Below are 19732 nucleotides of genomic sequence, written 5' to 3' on the forward strand. Positions count from 1 at the left end.
AGTTATTTTCAGATTAATAAGAAGTCTTTATAATACCGATTCGTTTCTATTCTAAAAACCCTTTTTGTCAGCGTTAGAATACCTACTTATACTAGCACTGATCAATACTCGTAGTAAACTTACTGACCTCCGCTACGGCCTTAGCTATATTGTCCTCGAGAGGATTCATGGACAGACCTAGACGATGACAGAATATACGGCGTCCAGGGATCGCCTGGGCGAAAGGCGATTACTTAGTGCTGTTCGCGAATAGATACTATTGTCTCTGACTAGAAGAGCAGCACGAATTTCGAGTCCCCAGAAGTATCAGGCCCCATATTGAGATTAACTAAGTTGACTGCTGTTTTCGGAAGCATATAGTGGAGCTCTTCCCGCTCTTCGAATACGAGCTGGGAGTCCCGGGGTGATTCAATTGACAAGGTCAATGAGTCATGCCCGGCTCTCCGAAAGCATTTCCAACTCGGAGGATACTCAGGTTACAGGGGAATCTCAAAGTTCCCCGAGTTGCCTGGGACCCTTGAAGTTCGCCAAGTGCCCGGTGGAAGAGTTCGGGATCCAAACATTCCTTGTCGAGGCGGAGCCCCCAGCAATGGTTTGGCATTCTTTCAGTCCACCACCACGCCCAGGTACGAAACGACTTTTTATTTTTGCTCGTCATGCAGATGTTTTTTTGATACACTGCGCCTGGACTAGATGTAAGGCCTGCAGAAAGTACGACCTTTTGTTGGGGCCACAGAAGGAGCGTGTTAGGCACCACTCGTGCTAACAGGTAAGTAGAGCCGGTAGATATATCGACTGGCAGTTCTATCTCTCGAGTACAAGTAGTACCTTGACGTCGCGTCTATAGCAAGCTCTGAGCATGAGAATCCCGAAGCTCCTTAAGTAATGATGCGCTTCGCTATCTTCTTGGCACTAGGTAACGTGACTGTAAGTAGAGATCACGGGATAAAGCCTAACCCATCTCTCAGCCTATTGATTCCTAATAGAGTACTCAGTAGACCCCCGGAGTTTTATAGGCCTGTTAGTAGTAAGTTTAACCAGCGACTCTCTATAAGGCTAAGTCACATGATCCCGAATATCGATGGTTACTGTGACTACCGTATGACTGACCGCTAGAAGAGATTAATTATATCTACTCTCTATATAGTAGTTGAGCTCTCTCTTCTCTTTCTTCCTAATAGCTTAACGTCCTTATTCCTAGGTATATAGCAGTTAAATAAACTCCTATTGAAACCCTCATAGTTTAAGTCTCTTTTTGAATTTATTATATGTTAATATTTGTCTACTAGCAAAGTTCTACTAGCCTTAGTTAATTCAGTCTATAATTATCTATATTATTATTTATAATATACTAGAGAAAGCCAAGTCACTGCTCCTAGGCGTCGCGTCTTTGCACCGCGTCTTGCCAGATAACACCAAGCCTACAAGGTACAAGGTAACCGCCTAGCTTCCAAGACTAAACAAGCCCTGCCGCGGATCGCGGGGCAAGGATGAAACTTGCGACAAAGGCGTTGGCTGGGCAGGCCTGCAACGTCAACAACCTCCTCCACTGGTAGAACATCTTTGCATGCTTTATACGCACCATCTCAACGCGTCTTCCCTGTACTTCTGCCGCACTGCACCGCCAAACCCACCACACATTCACTTCACCACACCTGACCCTCAACTCATACCCCTCTCACAGTCACTTCTCCATTCCACCATCATGACAGCTATCTCCCTCTCTCCTCACAAAGTCGCCAGTCGACATGCCCTTCTTCCATCTCCGTCTCCAGATCCATCCTCCGTCAAGCTCCCAGATTCACCTCAAAAGAACACCAATCCTTCCAACGCCGGTTCATTGACAGAAAAGCCCCGAGGCCTAGGACTACGGAGACCGCAGTCGCATAGCCAGCTGTCTTCTACACCCAACATGGGCACTCAAGCCTCCAACTTGCGACCGCCACGCTTGGGTTTCAACTCAAAACGCTCTCGCGAGCAACTCAATCAACCACGCCCAGCTCAACAACTTCCAAGTACTACTCCCGCCGCCGACGCCGCCACCGCCACTACCACCACCACTACTGCCACGACCGGTCGAGTCCGCGCAAACAGCGATGCCCCTTTGCCATACATGCCTCGAGTCCGAAAGCCTCAGGTGGTTTCCTCCTCGTCCAATTTCTCCAATCTCTCTTCAAATCATCTGGTTGCGCACGCCCGTAAATCTAGCCTGGAAATGGCTCTTCGGGAGGGCCCACCGCCGGGAACAACAATAGCTTCAGCCTTATCGTTACTGAAACACTCTATCATTTCCACCGGTGTAATTGCGACCAAAGAGGGAATGTCAGACTACCGTATTTACCTCTGGCTGACCCTATTGAACATCCCCGCGTTTCCAACAGACACCTATCTCACTCTGATCCACCGAGGCCGTAGTCCGGCCTACGAGAAGATCTCCAACGATGTCTTTCGAACACTAGCCACTGATACGCTTTTCAAGAGACGAGTGACAGACGCAAGCCTCACCCGTGTTCTCAATGCTACCGCCTGGCGGATCCACGAAGCCCAGACTTCTGATCCCCCAACGCAATTTGCTCTCAAATATACCCAATCTACCTATCTCCAGGGCATCAACGTTCTCACCGCGCCTCTACTCTACGCATCTCGCTCCGAGGCTCAAGCCTATGCAATTTTGACGTGCCTCCTGACCGAACATATCCCTGCCTACCTCTCACCAACCATGTCCGGCGTCCACCGAGGCGTTGATCTGATCGATCGAATCCTCGCACACGTGAACCCAAAACTATCATCATTTTTACTTAGCAAAAACCTCCCGGCCCGGATTTACGCCTTCCCATCCGTCCTAACCTTATGCGCATGCACACCCCCCCTACCGGAGGTGATGAAGCTCTGGGACTTTTTGTTTGCCTTCGGCGTGCATCTGAACGTCATCTGCGTTGTGGCCCAGCTGATGCTCTGCAAAGAGGCGTTGCAGGATCATCCGAGCCCGGCCAAGATGTTGAGGAGCTTCCCCAGCTTGAATGCAGACGAGATTGTCAAGATGACACTGTTAATTATCCGAGACCTCCCTGAAGACTTGTTTCGTGATGTCGTCATGCACGGCAGAGAGGTTTCATGAGTCGTTCCATGGGCCCTAGGCTCTCGCTGAAAGCTGGCCGATGAAGTTTTTTAAGCACGATTCTACACGCTCCAGACCTCGATTTTTTATTGCATTGGGATATGAAAATGGCATCTGACTACGGCCGTTTTCTCAAACCCACCACTTTTTGTATCATCACCTTCTTATATTGTACACGAGTAACGACTATGCTTACGACGCGGCACGTGCAGGAACTCGAGGGAGCACACACTGCCCAAAGAGAAGAAGAAAGCCGGCCCCCCCCCACCCTACCAATTCTGTTTATTCTCTTCCAACAGGTCAGGGTTGGTGGCCCTAGGGGGTTTCCCCCAGAATTTCTTGAATGATTCTGGAATAGATGTTTGTTGATGTCATGGAACTTGGAAAACCTTTTTAGTGGACGTTGATGATAGATATGTCGCTCTTCTGAACGAGAAATGCGATGTTGACATGACATGCCAAAAACTATACCACTGCCGCCGAACAATCATATCGTGGCTACCCTTTCTCCCACGATCTCTCCCAGTAGCTGCGCGATATAGTTGTTCATTTCTTCCGCTCTTCTGACATCTCGCCTGCTGGTTTGAGCCCTACCATACTTGGCTCCGTTTGTAGCGAGGCTCACGATATAATATGGAGCGAGCAGGGATATGTCCTAGGAACTTGGCTCAATTGACAGCAAAATACGCATATGTACCAGATAGGGACTCAAGAGAGATAGAGATGGTCGTATTAGTATCTGAAAAGAAGCTCGGGACTCTGCATAAAACACAGCTACCCGGATTTCAAACCGCTACCCAACACCATACGATCGCTCGAGGCACAACACAACAGACATGCGCAGTTTCGTGATGCTTGTACTGTGAACTTCAAGTGGCGTCAAGGCACCACAGAGACAACCCACTTCTTCACTAGGCCAGGCCTCGCTGATAATCCTGCTGATCATTCTCGTGAAGAGTGTCGCGTGCGCTCTGGCTCCTCCGCCCGGCTCGTCTCAGGGGATCGGCGAAGTCCTCGCGATCGGCTCCTGCTTCAATCTCACGGCCTCTAGCTCCCAGCGCCGCTTCCTCGTCGGCAACCTCTGCAACAAGCTCACCCTTGCGTTCCAACTCGCGTTTCATACGCCGGCCTAATCTCGGCATCCAGTTGGTGGCTCCGTCGAAGAGACTTCGGTATGCGGATCTGTATCCCAAGCTCGCCGTGACGATCCCAACTGCAGCGCCGAAGAAGCAGTCTGTGGCGTGGTGATGATACCCCAAGACCAAGGTACACGCAATGTACGTAGCGAGCAACAGCGGCAACATGACGAGAATCATGCGCCAGAACCCGGCTCGCTCCGTCTTAGTTCGATCTGGAATCCGCAGATGCGTAAAGAGATAGATTGTAAGGTAGCCAAGCCCCGCGAACGCGATTTCCGAATGTCCAGACGGAAATGACTGGAGGGCGTTGTTGATCTGCGCCCGATCACCCGTGCAGACCTGGTCGACACGATACATAATGCCGTTGAAACCCACGCCGACGACATCCTCCGGAATGACGGGTTCACACACGGCGAGGAAATGTGGACGGAGGCCCCCGATGGATTTCTTGAGGATCACTTGGAAGCAGGTGCCAGTGGCGAGGCTGTACAGCAGGCCAAGGATGCCGGACGATAAGTCGGCGAACGACTTGAGCCATATCTGCGCGAGCAGGATGGTGCCGATGGGGATGAATCCGCAGATGAGACCGGCTGTTAGCGATGAAAAGATGTTCTTCTGGTACGGATAGGCGATGTCTGGTGCGTAGGTTGTGCCGTCTGGCGAGAAGAGAGGGAAGAGACGTGCCGGGCGAGCTTCCACGATCCAGACCTACGTCACTGTTATTAGAACACTGGGTTTCCCTCTCTAGGATGGAGGACATTTCGTCCTCCGAACGAATGAGGTTGACACTCACAGCACCCGCAATTCCCGCAACGACGAGGACACAGAGAACATCGAACCAGCTGTCGAGGAAGAAGAGCTTCAGGTTCCGCCCCAGGCGGGGGAGGGTGCTTCTGTCTGGTCGCATTGCTTTGATGGAGTGAAAGCGCGAGGGTGATGGAGAAGATATATGTGGTGACTTATGGTATTCTTTCCCCATCTTTAATAGTGTTGTTGTTGTTGTTTGAGTATCTCGATAATTGCAGAGTCGATAATGATTTTCACGATTGCTCAAATATAAATTTCCAGTCACCCACCTTCTACCACCGCCGTCTTTTCAGGGTAGAGATAATAGCGGTCGTACCTACCTCAACCAGCGCAGCAGTACAGGGAAGGAGTATGGTAGGTATAAGATGGATGCCATCTCCAAGACCACTTCGCCTCCTCTCGTCACGTATTCAGTTGTCACTCGCCAAACGCCACCAGTCGACGTGTGCCTCAGCCGCCTGCGGGAGAAAACAAGATTGAGTCCAGGGCGGGCCAACCAAGTTTCCGTTGGACAAGATTGAAACACGAGATCATGAATGGGGAGGTTAAGGCTCTTGGCCACCGAGTCGGAGCCAGTGACTCTGAAAGAAGAAGAAGGATAAGGAGATCTGTTGCTAATTCAGGCCAGCCAAGGCTCTGTGCCTGGACCATCGCCAGGATATGGATTCGAATGACATCACCGGGTCTTGGCATCACCCGATTGCCTCCCGATTCTCTCCATAATAATAATAATAATAATATGAATACTCTCCCATACGGAGTACTGCACAACGACAGCGACAAATTTCTACGACAGCGGCCAGCCACGTGTCCAGCCACCTGCGTGACGTTGTCTCCCATCATCTTGTTTCTCTATCGACAAGGCTGTCTTGCCCAGCTTCAGCTATACACCGCTCACAGCGACATTCACCTCCAAGCACAGCTTGCAACCGACCCCTTCTCTCTTTGCAGTCCTTCTCATGGATATCCGTGTAATGGTTCCAGATCTCTTCTCCCTTTTTTATTCCATCCCATGCACCCTCCGCTACGTCTTCAGCATATCCCCTCTCGGCACTCCAAACCTGCCCCTTCACCACCGTCAGATTCCTGACACCGGAAGGCTTCCAGGTGACGTTCGGGTTGCAGCTATGGTTGGCCAGACACCACAGCGGATGTACAGCAGCCACTTCAGGCATTCCCGTCCAGGTAGATTGCTGGGCATCTGCGACCCCGCGGAACTTGGCGAACAGCGTCTGCACGATCCACCAGTCGTACTTCTGCAGCCAAGCGGCACTGTAAGGGCGACACTCTCGGCGTGAGTGCATGAGGATCTCGAACCATTGAAGGGGCAGTTCGACATGATGCCGCACGCTGAACGGTAGTGTACGAGTGGTCTTCGCTTGCCTCCCGCTAGCCAAATCGCCCACGTTGCGCGTCTGCGAAAAATCTCCCCACAAGTACTTGATCTCGAAGAGATCCAGCGGATGGATTTGCCGTGTCTCTGCCACCTGTAGTGTTCTCGACAACAACAGGAAATACAGGTCATACTCCGGTGTCGTAGAACTTTCCGCCCGCCCTAAAGTATGAATATCATCGAACCCGACCTCGCCTGGACAGAAAGGTGATTCGGGTGGAGGGTATCCCTCGCCGGTTTCGTCATTCTGCGCATTTGGTGCATGATAGCTTTTCGTTGCTGCAGAGTAACATTCTTCCGAGCAAAAAAGAATGTTACACCCTTCGCAGTACCGTCTGTTGCTAGCTGGTACCGCCTCCATGTCTGCAGCACATGCATCACAGAGTGCTTCTCCATGGGGCCGTATTCCAGTAAGCATTGATCGTTCTTCAAGTATGGTAGACCCAGGGGCAAGGTCTTCCTTTGCATATAGACCAAGTTGCGCCCAGTTCTCTTGGTCTGCGGCATCGGTCGCACCTCCTGCTGCACCAAGAGCTGGTAAGTGAGAGATCTTGACCTCCAAATCCGGCGCGGCTTTTGCCAAGTGGGCGTTGATGTCCTCCAGGGCCTCCTTACTCATTCTCTCTGGCTCAAGCTCGCTCCAGGGATATACCTCCCTCATACTCCACCCAAATAATGGTAGATTCGTAGACGTGCTGTTATCGGAGTCACTTAGGCCTAGTTTCTCCACTCGATCCCTCAGGCCCTCCGTGTCGACCGGGAATATACACCACAACTCATTCACCAGCTTCTTCTGCACGATCCGCTGCACTAGCTGCTCCGGCTCAACCTCCTCATCAAACTCTTTTGCCCAGACGCCTTTGTCATAAGGCAATTCGGAGCTACGACGGACAAGCTCGTTGAACCACGTCTTTGCCTGGCTCTCACAGCCGAGGAGCAGCGCGGATCGGCATAGAATCATCAGAGCACGGCAGACAGAAGCTTTGATTCTCTTCCCCCATTGCCCAAGATCAACGCCACTCTCCCGACGACGACGACGTCGCTGCTGCTCCTGTTGACGACCTTCGTCGTGATTTTCTCCCTCTTCTTCTGCCTCATTATCATCCCCATCCTTTCCACTGGGCACCCACATCTCGCCATACCTTCCCGCAGGCACCAGGTCACTGTCAAAATGGCCACCTAGCGCCACAAGGAGCAGAGTATACGCAGCATAAGCGTCCGCAAGTGCCAGGTCAGCGTAGCCCAGCGCCTCGTAGATCTCGGCCCTCTCCAGGACCAATTCCGGTGAAGTACCCTCGAACTTGGCGTTTTCGTCGTCGTCTTCGTGTTCGTGTTCGTGTTCGTCTTCATCCTTACCCACTCCATCTCCCGCCTCCTCAAACCTCACCTCCACAGGTTCCGCATCGCCGCTTCGTGCATGTCTCGCACCAAATTCCTTCAAAGTCTCCGTATACACATGCCGAGCAAGCAGGAGGTAAGCATACTGCAGCTTTGGGTTCCGGTCGTGCAGGGTCCGGATCTGGCTTGGCTCGAGGTATTCCTGTGGCGTGTGCGCGAAGTCCACAAGCTCTGGCCCCGACAGACCAGGTAGGGCTGCAGAGAGCGCGTGCTGAAGATATGGCGGGAGAATTACGGCCCGGCCGTTCTCGCTTCCATTCGAAGCAGCGGCAGCGTCGTCTGTAAAGGGTGTTCTTTCCATGACTCCTCGGTTTCCAGTGGCCAGTGGCGATCTGTGGAACTTGCTCCGGCGCTGGTACTGCACCGTGATATGATACGAAGGCAACGCCACGAGTCCACGACTTGCTGTTCTGCATGAACGGGGACAGCACTCAGGGACCTAGTGCGACCCGCGTGCCGTTCTCTTCTGGCGCTCTCCCAATCCTCTAGCTCGTGTATGAAATCACACAAGACTTTGTGAATTCTTTTTGTCATCCACTGGTTCGATACCGGTCTCTGAAGCACTTGGCCGTGGGTGGTGAAGGGAGAGGGGTTTTCACACACTCTCTCACACATTCACCTCATGCGCTGTGTGCGGCAAGCCTTACATCGGGTGTACTTGGTCAGTGATGTAATTACCTGCTTAGATATTCCTCTTCGGTACTTGGCATGGGGGAATCCCACAATTTCCTTTTGTCATTACATTTCGCTCCAACTTTTCCCTCGAGGGCCTCGCTGCTCCAACGAACATTTTTTCCGTGCCCGGTTCCAAGTCTTTCTCTATGTGAAAAGGGACCTATGTAGAGTACAAACGAGGTACCCAAGAGTAGCTAGCAACCACTCGTAGAGTCGTAGTATGTAGCAGCTCGAGAACAGCACGCCTTGAGTATGTACGTTGGGTATCCCTGACACGGACTTGATCCTTCCTGTGGTAGCAGTACGAGGACACTCTCCAGTTACGCTGCAGTAACGCCTAACGCCCTCTCTCCGCCTCAACTTTTTCTCCAAGCTCTGGTTGAGGCGAAGCTAATGAATGTGATTCCGCTCAGTACCAGATGGTTATCGAGACGACGCACGCACCAGTACATGTGTGTGCGTATATGCAAGTATGAAAGCTCCCGCCTCTATGGATACCCCCGGTGGAGCCTTGGTTGAATCATCACGAGTTACCCCGACTCTACGGAGCGCTCCTCTCTCCGCTCCTACTGCAAGGTTGCTTATGTCTCGCTACCTACATGCACAGGATGTCTGACTACCTTAGGAGGGAAAGCGCGTTGTTTATTTTCTTGAATTGTCAGCAACATTGCATTGGGGGGGGGGGGCGTGGAGTCGTGAAATCATGAAATCATGCCACTTTTGTAAGGGAAGATGATCCCTAACTTTTTATCTGCCCGTTCCAGGTCAGGGACATACATTGAGCCCAAAACTACCTTTGAACCCGCACGAGGTGTGAGATGCCTGATGCTATTGCTCGGAGGCCACAAACGGTCCCTCTTTCGATGCTCCAAGCTAAGCATTTCAATCACCATTTTGTAGCGTTTTCTTTCCCGTTCTGGCAGGTCCAGAGCGAGGAGGAATATTTCCAGATGCTCCACATTGGGCCGTCGAGCCAGCAAAGGATATGAATTCCTGATGATACTCGTTTGTCTCATCCTCGAGTAGGGACGAGCGTCGAGCCTGGCGATCCATCAGCCCGCCGGCCCACAGAAATTCGTGTCCTCACATCCACGTGCAGAAGGTACGGTGCCTGGCTGGATCCATTCCAATTTTATACTGAGCCGCAAGCCGCTGTCAGAGACGACATAGAATATTCAATCGACTTTGAATGACCACCAAAGGCGGAATCATCCGCGGGTTGGCGCTACATGATCTGTGCCAGATTTGTTCGTCAGCCGTGATATAGGAGGTACCGAATATTAGATCAGACGAGATGATGACCATACCTCACAGTTATCATCTACAACAACGGTTCCCCCCTGTCCACCAAAGCCTTGTCCACCAACCGCCTCAATCTGACCTTGTTGCAGCACCATGGCGAGTCTAGCGAGCATACCCTCCTGCATGACAACAATATGTCAGCAAATTGATTCTGGTTTTTATCTCGTGTTCAAATCATATGTAGACTAGACATCACCCATGCCCTGGCTAGTAATGCTTCCATTGAACCTACCGTCACAAATGTGTTACCTGCACTATGCCTCTGCTCCACAGCATTCTGACCGACGATTTCATCTCGGAGATGCATGGCACGACAGCTCGTCAGACCTTTTGTACGTACGTGGTCGTTCCTGCCAGTCTCATCACTATCTTCGTCGTCACCGTGCCTCATCCGTCTGACGGTACTTCGGCGACCGATGCCAAGCGAGCTATGCACAGTTCCGGCAGGGTTTGCGACATCAATCCCTTGCCTAGCATTTTCGCGTTCTCGACTTTCTCCACCAATGCCGAAGATTTTGACTGTGCTGTCAATTCCACTGCAAGCAATCATGGGCTCGTAAGGGTGGCCTTGAACAACATTTACTGTTTCGCCATCTCCTTCTAGGATGTTGACAATTTTCATGGTCTTCCGGTCCCAAATGAAGAAGTGACCATCATCAGAACCACTCACGACGTACTCATCGTTCAATCCGTAGTAATTGACATCTTTGATGGTGCGACTATTGCAGTGACCCTTATAAAATTTGGTATGCGAGGTAAATGGTACATCTAGATTGACCGAGGTGCGCTCACGAGATCTGCCAAACCCTGGACGACGACGGAGGAAGATTCGTTGTGGACCATTGTCATCGTCGTTGTCAGAATCTGAATCAGATTGCCTCTCGTCGGAGCTGTACCCTTCGTTGTCGTCGCCGTCATCGTCTTGAGCTGAGTCTTCGAGACGACTCGTCCGGGCTTCACCGACGTGAACTCTGAAAACGGGTGGACTGTCGACGGTATCATGGTGGGCCAAGAGTGATTGCGATGAGTCCGTAAGTGAAGCATCCGCAGCACCTGTAGTGGTCACAATATCAATTGCTTCTATGATACGCTCTTCTTCCGAATCGACATCCTCTTGGGGTTGATCTTCGGGATCATGCTGAATGCCACCAAAAGCACGATTGACAAAGTCAAATGTTACACCTCGGGCGGCAGATATTAGCAAAGACCGGCCTACCTTTAAACCCCAAAATCTCGCAGCTGCCCCCTTGTCCATCACACGGACAGTGGTACTGGGACCTGAGAGATCAGTCGCACTCTCAGACATACCTTGTCTTGCCTCAAGCCGAATTCCTGAAAGTGCTCTCATGAATGCCATGACGGCAGATGTCTGGCTCTCAAATACAATTCTTGTTTCATCTCTCTCGAATTGATTGGCCTCGATATCAATGACGGGAACATCTTCATCGGCAAGATCCAAGAGGTACGATTGCAGCTTTGATGCAAATGTCGCGATCTCATCGTCCTTATCCAGTGGGAAGCGGGGGCTTTCGGCACTCACATTTGCAGGTCTCTTGAAAGCTTGAAGAACAGCTTCCTGGCCACCATCCAACCACAACAGAATTGCCTTCAAGAAGTCGTACCCGAACTGTGAGCTTTTCGTAATGTTCTTACCCTCATGGGAAGTAGGTCGAATGCGATCGAAATCCGCAAGCCGGACATCAGGGGTGGCACTCAGAACTTGAAGCCGTCCACCGAGTGTCTTTGCCAGGCATCCAGAAGCTTGAACAAAACGCCACGTGGCTTGACGATTCCTCCGCAGAGTATTCTCTAACATAACGTCCTCCTCAGTGGGGTTGACTGGGTAGGTCCAGTTGCGAATCATTTCTTCCATCTGTGGCAGAAGAGTTGTACATTGACCCAAGGCGGTAGTAAAAGTCGATCCATATGGAGTCAACTCTGTAGAATTCTCCATGGATACTGCTATATTCTCCCTCAACAGAGACGAAAAATCAAAGAGGGTCTTTCTCAGTCGGACGATTGCATTGGCCACTCGTTGACTGGACTGCTGTGCTTCAGCAAATAACAGGTCATCATGGGATGTCGATTCTGTATTGGTCTCAGACTCTGTGGAGCCAATTGGTATCATTTCAGTGTCTCCATTGTTGTACCTCGCCGTCAGAGCGGTCTGGCCAAGTTCGGACTGAGCGTCGGGAACTCTTCGCAGACGTCTGCTGGGGTTGCTTCTATCACCTCGGCTGCTGGATGATGCGTTACCCTTTTCCCTTTTCCTTTTCCGGTCAGACCGATTCCGAAGACGTCTAGCTTGGAATGCCTCCTCCAGTCGAAGGTCAACATCCCTTGCATCCGGGGACTGGACAATATCAAAACTGTAGATATCATCACCTGACCAGGAGACGACCATGTCGTTTGGATTAGCATCACTGATTTTGCAGGCCGTGATATGGCCATAATCGCGGGCGGTCATCTTCCGCTGATAATTGGGCGCGAATCTTCGGACACACTTGGTTGCTTCAGCCATTGCTCCGTCTTCCAACGTCCCGACAACCGGCTTTCGGCCGGTCGGACGACCTTTTTCATTTTCGACATCTCTACCGAGCATCCGTCTATCATGCAGGAAACAGTGCAGGTGAGCGCCACCTAATGCAATGTACTGAGGCTGGCTGGCTGCACAAGAGATGCTGTTCAAATCCAGACCATAGCGCTTGTAGGAAATTAGGGGTGGCGGTGTGTCCCCGGCATCAGGGTCTGAGACTCCACGAAATCTGGCAAAGCCCCGCCCCCCTCGCGGTGGGGGGTATGCGGACGAAGGTTGTCTCAAGTCCCATTGCCGCACCTCGCCATCTTCTGAGCAAGTTAGAAACAAATAGGGGCTCGATTCCGTCACGATCCGTTTGGCACGATCCGCATGACTTCGGTACACCCGAGCGTTGGTATTGCTTTCATTGAGCCACCGGGCATGGCGGAAGAAACTATTGAACCTCCTGCTTCTTGTACTAGCGGAGAAGGCGGAATGAGTTGAGCTAGGTTGTGTGGCACCGCCATATTCTAGATCGAAGATACGGACCTCGGAATCACCCGCGCAGGTCACGACGGTTCGATCGCCGGAGTGGGGCATGAATTTGACGGAGAAGATGTTGGCACGATGGCCGGTGGAAACGCTTGTATTGAGGGAAAAAGTGTTGGGCAGGCCGGAAGGATTGTAGTCCCAGATATTGAGATAGGTATCATCAGAGCCTGACGCGAGCAGATTGCCACTCGCCGACCAACTGCCAGAGTCAGTAGTCGTAGCATACGGACGCAAGAGGAACCAACCTCAGAGCATTGACGCAGCCAGTGTGAGCACCAAGTTCATTGACGATGTCGAGGTCCTCGGCCCACGCGGCATTTCCGTACAAAGCCTTGATGTGATGTTTTTGCCTGGTGGCTCCTAGAGACCGCTTCAGCAGTCGGACGTCAAAATTGTCACCCATTTGCGAGATAGGCGAGCTAGCCTCGGAAGGAAAATCATGCAAGAGAGACTGTCGACGGGCAGCCTCGGTTGATGCGGATCGATGGTCAACGTGGCAAGGTTCGGAGTTATGGGGGCATAAGTGAGCGTGTATAGACTTCAGATATCCAGCCGAGCTAGGAGGGAGGTTGAGAGATCCAACTAGGCTTGTAGCATGTGGAAATCTGGCAGTGAGGGGCTTTCTGAGGTAGACGGTGGCAACGTTAGTCCTAACGACGGATTTGCAATTGGTTCAGGAACGAAGAGCGGTGAAAGTGGAGAGGAGAGAAGAATCAGAAATGGGTTGAAATTGATCACTCAGTCAAGAGGCCTTACGCTGGCCAGGAGAGGTGTTGCTGAGTGATGCAGTCAGCAGTGGTGTGTTGTATGTAGCCAGGCAAGCAGTCCCGGTCTGGGGAGGAGAACGCAGTCAATAAATCTACAGTAGTGGAAGTCCTCTTCGCGGTTAGCGTATTGCCCCACTTGCTTTAAGCGTCCGACAGCGGGCCAGGCTGCGAGGAGCTCGCACTCAGTAGAGCCCACTAGGGGGCTTGGTCACCCTGATTTAGGGTGCCAGCCACACCAGTCACCCAGCAGTAGGGTTCGAGTCTGTCCGTCATTTTACCAAAATGACTGACAAATAGCAATGATTGACTGACAGAGGATGAATGACAGACAACGTGATCTAAGTACTTTTAGGGGCTTAGCTCTACACTAAGTGCTAGGGCGCAGGGCGCTATGCTATCCTACACCAAAATTTATTAGATAAAATTTTAGCCTATGGCGTAAATTTGCTAGCAGGCGCCAAGAAATTAAGCCCCCAAGCCATAAGTGACAAAATGCTGTCATTTATTGGAAAATGATAGACGTGACGTGTCCTGTCAGTCATACGAACGGTACCCAACAGTTACCCACTGTACCCCGCCAAACCTCTCTGGTAGTATGTAGGAGTAGATGACATCACCAGTCGTGCCAACGGAGTTACGAGTGTGTACTCAATAGCTGCGAATCTGCTTCCCTGTATAGGACGTATTAACCAATACAACTTCTAAGTGTAGGTACCTAGTACCTGATATAGTCATGGTCACACTCAAATGCTGGGTAGCTTATCCAGACCATCCTTTACTAGCCAAAGGTTGACCCTTTTCACTCGATTTCAGGCCCCCTCATCCCCGTCCCTTTGCTTCGTTCCCCATCATGAGTGCGTCTTCCCAAGAGGCTGGCTGCAGGCTCAACAATGATGATGATAATTACACGACGCCACTCGAAACAATGACCTCGGGAGTTTGGTCCCGCTAGACGAGAGAGCGAGGGATTTTGGTTACATGTACAAGGTTCTACTTACCGCGTCTGACTACGGTATTCTCTCTTTTCACCACACTGGCCGACTGTGGTGACTGCATGAGTTTTGTATCTAGTGATATGGGACTAATGCTAGCTTCATATCTCGCATATTTTTACCGTGGCTTGTTTCTGTTTGCCACCGCCTTCGCTGAGGGTGGCTGCCACCTACTGTCACCCACACTGTGGGTGACTAGTGGATGACTGGCACCCAGCTGGCATCTTCACGCTTGCTTAGTCATCATAGAGTCATGGTCCCGAATGGGGCCCGAGCGACGGTGTGCGAATCCTCGCTACAAGGTCTAGCCATATCGTCCACCGGTACCTTTTCCTCGCAGCCAATGGTCACGCATAGAGCGCTAACCCCGTCCATGTCGAGTGACATAAGTCGACCAATATCTCCTCCCGTCGATGCCAGCTGAAGCCAGAACCTCGTAAGCTGTAACGTACATCCCATCTTATACATACACCCCTGCTTTCAGCCTCGTCGTTCCTTTTCTCTAGAGTGGATGTTACTGGCCCACGAAGGCGAAAAAGGGCGAGCCAACCACACTCTTGCCACAGGTGATCCGATTAACGGTGACCACGGTGACCGGCCCATTCAGCTCCAAGTGGCGCTATGGAGAGATCGATGACTGTGGTCTGGGAGCGGCCGACCCATCCCAAACCATGCTGGAGCTTACCCCTACCTGACCAATCCTAGTGTCCTGTGCTCTATCTCAACCCAAATCACTTCGCTCCTAGCCCCCTTCACTTCGCCGCTTCTTGCTGGTGAGATTTCTTCTGACACTCTCCATTGCATTGATTGCGCTCTCAATCGAGCCTGCTTCGTTTTGCAGATCCTGCAGCAGTAGCTCCAGTTCAGTGCATTTTCGCCTGAGCTTTACAATTTCCGCTCTAAGCGCATCAAGAGACTCCGAAGTCAGAATAGAATCGTTTGCCACTGGGGTCGTGGATCCAGACACAGTCCTTGTCTCAGGAAGGGCTCCCTTACCGGACTCGAGTTCCTCTATTCGCCTCCTCAAGGACTGTCGTTCCTCGTCCCAGCTTTCGCGTTCATCCTTGAAGCGCCGGGCTTCGTCAGCCCCTTTGAGTTGCAGCTGGCTCGACATGGCCATGATTTGCCTCCACTGAGCTCCGTCGGCCGAAGACTGTTGGTGCACCTCATCGCGCGATTTCATCAATTCCCGCACTTGGCTCTCCATACTCTCCACCTGCTGCTGAAGACGAATCTTGTCCTCGGTCAGTGTGTTGATCTCGTGGTCTGACACTTGGGACTTCTTATCTAGCGCTGTGCACCGGATCTGTGATCTGGAAAATGCAGCTAGTAGCCCATCATGTTCACGCTGCAGGGTTTGGAGAGCCAGGGTTTTGGTAGAGATTTGATGTTGCAAATCCTGAAGATGTGTGTGCTGTGCCGACGATGTGGCTGCAGGCGAGTACTGTACCGATCCAGAGCTCCCTGTCCGCTGAAAATGTGCTCCTGGTGGAGAAGGCAAAGTCAGACCGCTGGAAGGAATAGATTGCATAGGAGATTGAGCTGAGCCAAAGACTGAACTCGCCGACGATGGGTGTGGCGACTGTCCAATACTTGTCAGCATTTGCTCTTGATGCTGACTTCGCCTCATCTCGTCTGGTGGTATGATGGCGGGTAGGAAATGGTCAATGGGTCGAGGAGTTGACTCGGGTGGCTGGTCCTTTGCTCTCCTATGTATGCCCTCTACCCGAGCAGAATCATGGGAGATTGGGGTCCTACGGGGATCATTTATAGAAGAAGGCGCTGTGGGGGATTGGGCGTGTCGTGATAGGCGCCGTACATTGTTTACGAAGGGAGTGGGAACAACCTCCGCCAGGGGAGGCAAATCCGGTTTTGTTGTGGTATTTTGGTGCACAAGTCGAGCGGTATTGTGAATCTCCTGTATAGTCCATGCAAGTGTCTCTTTGAGGCCTAGCCTGATCGCCTCATTTTCAATCGTCTTATCTGGTCAGCATCATCCGATATCCCAATGGGCCACAAGATGCCACTTACCTCGATGGGGCTTCCGCTACTCAGAGGAATAGACAGAGCGTGGCTCATTTCGGTCCGCAGATCAAGAAACGCTCTTACCAAGTCCACAACTAAACCATCTGTCCCGTAGCACTTGTGGCATGAGGGTCGAAAAGGGCCGCTTTCTGTGGGAGTTTGTGCGGAAGGCTCATGGTGCTCCGGGTAAACATAATCGCTAGACTGTGGCAGTAGTATCATCAGCGGGCCTGTATCTGAAGGCACCGGTCGAATATAGCCTGGCCATGCTTACATATTGATTGAGATGCGTTTTAGACGCGTCAGGTATGCCGTCCGCTCTTGCAGGTATGTAGTCCAGCCTCGGACGCTTGTCTGGCAGGTCGGTGCTATCGTCCCGGTGCGGGCTGGACGCAGCTGAGGGCCAGAAATGCCGGGCAGGAGGGGATGAGAGTTCGGTGGCAGAGCGCTGATATGGACGATCCATAGGAAAGTCGCGCTTTCGAGGAGTCAAATCGAACGGTGTTGGGAAAGGGCCATCATGTCTTCGTGGCTCGGGCGCACTGATGACACGGGAGAGGAGCAGGGCAGAAGGCCCTGGCAGTTTTGATTTCACTTCATCGGGCTCTCGTGGAAAGCTGTCCATCACCACCCTGAGCCACCCACCAGCTTCGAATCCGTGAAGAAGGAGAACCGCGAGCGCCAGACAACATTTGAGTATCTGACAGGTGGGGAGCAGGGAAGCAAATAGCAGACCAGGCGGATGCTGTCGAGCGGATCTGGTGACGGTGACGGGTTCGGCGACAATGAGGACGAATTGGACGGTACAGTATGGTCTATTGAAAAAGAAGGGCGCCAGCGGCAAATGATGTAGATTGCATACTTGCACGATGCGGTCGATGCCAGTGCGAGTACATACCTAGGCTAGCTAAGCGGATGATGAGACGGAGTGCGACTAAGGAAGCAGGAGGCAGGTTGAGGCGTGGTAATTAGTCGGTGACGATCGCAGATTGGCCGACCGAGGTGGAATAGATCAAAAGCACAAGGGAACCAGGCTCGGAGAGATACATAGAAGATTCAGATACACGTTTCTCGAACGGTACCCAGGCTGGGCGAATCGGGAGTGGTGAGAGGAGGGTTGCAGCTTGCATGGATGCTGGATGCTAGATGATGGACGATGGGTTTGGTGGAGTGGTGGATGGTTGGAACGTGGATGGCGGAGGGGCGGATGGTGGACAGGCACCCACACGGAAGAGGGTCGCGAGGCGACTAATATTTAACCAACTCCCGATGCAAAACGAGGTAGATCGTAAGTAGTGCGAAGGAGGTTCTTAGCTGGATGCTCAGGCGGCAGGGTTGATCAAAGCGCCGAAGCCGGTGCTGGGGAGAGGGATTGGCTGCTCAGAAGCAGCTAAGCAAACAGAATAGCCTTATAGCGAACGAGTATGCACTCCTTCCAGCTAGATACTTGTATGTACGGAGTACTAAGTACCTCATAAGCACCAAGGGACCTCATGTTCTCGCCTTAGCTGCAGTGAAGTACCTCGTACCTCAGGGGGCACGCAAAGAGACGAGCCCTCGGCCTATCCTAGGCACGTCTTTGTCGGCCAGGTAAGCAGCTCTACATAGCAGTGGCACCCAGTGGCCAGCCTAAGAGTTCCCCAAGGTCTTTACTTGGAGTTCCTAAACAAGAGTTCCTTTAGCTCCTGGATAGGAAGCCGAGCAAACAACCTCCAAAGATGGGAAACTGTGACTCTTTCTCGCTACTAACACTTAGGTAATTGGCAGCTACGGGGATAGGGTAGCGTGTCACTGTTTCGGGTCGAACGTCTGAGGCGACGTAAGAACGTACTGTATGAACCCTCCATGAATACGTGTCTTGGTGACAGATGACCAGGAAACGGTGCCCAGGGCAGGGTGGGCACCTGCAACCCTGTTACCAATGCATCCTTCGGGCGTTGAAGGCTTCGATAGGTGTGGGTGCATGTCAGCTAACTGTGGGTGACTGGCACCCAGTGGCACCACTGGCATCCCAAGCTTGATTTGTCACCTTCTCGAGCTTCAAGCATGGCAACCGTCTGACAAGTCACAACTTACGAGGGCCTCCGTACGAGCACTAATAAAATCAAGAGTGCGGGTCCATCCATCAGCCCATCTTGGGTAAACCATACCGAGGTTTAAATGCCTGAGTCCCCTGTCTTATTGGTAAAACAGCGCCTGTACGTTTGCTACTTGGGCCCCCTCTCGAGATGCCCAGCGAACTCCCGCAGGCTGCCCGCATTGCTTCCGTAGGTGGCTTGCTGTGCGTATTATGTAAGGCAAACCCTAATCGACGGAGGCTGGCAGTCATATTCCAACTCGGGTATTCGGTACTACCAAAGTTGTCTCAGGCCATGTCCAAAGGGCCACCTTCATGTTGCCATCCAACATCATTCTGAAGAGGCAATCAACACCTGCGTCATCCATCCGAAGACACTGTTGTTCGATGGCAAACACTCGAGATGTGCCAGTCACGAGAACCAGGATAGCTTGTTCTCTGCATTGCCGCTCATTCAATGCCGATGGGCCGCCGTACAATACCAAGCACCTACCTTGGTGGGTATGTATGGGCTCCGAAGGCCAGCCAGCCTACGGCCTCCGATGCCTGGGTTGAGATCGAATCTTAGGCATGAATCAGTCATTTGACAGAACTTGAGATAGAAATAGCGCTGCTACGGCCGGCGATCAGCTGCTGTCACATCTCCCCCTTCCGTCTCTACCTAAGTACCTATGCAGGCGAGGGAAGCTTTGAACATCCATTAATCTGCCCAAATTTGGAAATTATGGCTTTGCGCGGTGCAGGCACAACGAAATATCGTTTGCGCTCCAGCTTACGAGGGCTTTGACTTTACGGAAAGGGACCACAAGTCTTTACAGAAATGAAACAGAGTAAAAAGTATTCGCCATACCCTGCGGGCGCTGTTGCCTTCGTTTAAATTTCCTCATTTGACTATAGGCCCACCAAGCCAAGCTACTCAGCAGATCTCAATGACAACAACAATGGAGCGCCTCGTGCGAGGTAGGCAAT

The 19732-nt window shown here is 51.9% G+C and overlaps 5 protein-coding genes across 5 annotated transcripts; 1 reads left to right on the plus strand and 4 right to left on the minus strand.

Moving 5' to 3' along the window:
- Nucleotides 1-1705: 1705 nt before the first annotated feature.
- A1O9_08902 (cell cycle arrest protein BUB2) lies at nt 1706-3118 on the plus strand (the record flags this gene model as incomplete). The annotated part of the gene is made up of 1 exon (XM_013402384.1): nt 1706-3118. The coding sequence occupies one exon, from the start codon at nt 1706-1708 to the stop codon at nt 3116-3118; it is 1413 nt and encodes a 470-aa protein (XP_013257838.1).
- A 911-nt stretch (nt 3119-4029) lies between these two features.
- On the minus strand, nt 4030-5236 carry A1O9_08903 (uncharacterized protein; the record flags this gene model as incomplete). The annotated part of the gene is made up of 2 exons (XM_013402385.1): nt 4030-4965; nt 5051-5236. 2 exons carry the CDS (start codon nt 5234-5236, stop codon nt 4030-4032), a joined length of 1122 nt encoding a protein of 373 aa, XP_013257839.1.
- A 667-nt stretch (nt 5237-5903) lies between these two features.
- Nucleotides 5904-8156, minus strand: A1O9_08904 (uncharacterized protein; the record flags this gene model as incomplete). The annotated part of the gene is made up of 1 exon (XM_013402386.1): nt 5904-8156. The coding sequence occupies one exon, from the start codon at nt 8154-8156 to the stop codon at nt 5904-5906; it is 2253 nt and encodes a 750-aa protein (XP_013257840.1).
- Nucleotides 8157-10001: 1845 nt separating this feature from the next.
- A1O9_08905 (uncharacterized protein) lies at nt 10002-13305 on the minus strand (the record flags this gene model as incomplete). Its single annotated transcript, XM_013402387.1, has 2 exons — nt 10002-13101; nt 13148-13305. The coding sequence occupies 2 exons, from the start codon at nt 13303-13305 to the stop codon at nt 10002-10004; spliced, it is 3258 nt and encodes a 1085-aa protein (XP_013257841.1).
- A 2098-nt stretch (nt 13306-15403) lies between these two features.
- On the minus strand, nt 15404-17311 carry A1O9_08906 (uncharacterized protein; the record flags this gene model as incomplete). The annotated part of the gene is made up of 3 exons (XM_013402388.1): nt 15404-16639; nt 16693-16890; nt 16961-17311. The coding sequence occupies 3 exons, from the start codon at nt 17309-17311 to the stop codon at nt 15404-15406; spliced, it is 1785 nt and encodes a 594-aa protein (XP_013257842.1).
- Between the last annotated feature and the right edge of the window lie 2421 nt (nt 17312-19732).

This window comes from Exophiala aquamarina (assembly GCF_000709125.1).
Source record: "Exophiala aquamarina CBS 119918 chromosome Unknown aczIA-supercont1.8, whole genome shotgun sequence".
Lineage (NCBI taxonomy): Eukaryota > Fungi > Ascomycota > Eurotiomycetes > Chaetothyriales > Herpotrichiellaceae > Exophiala > Exophiala aquamarina.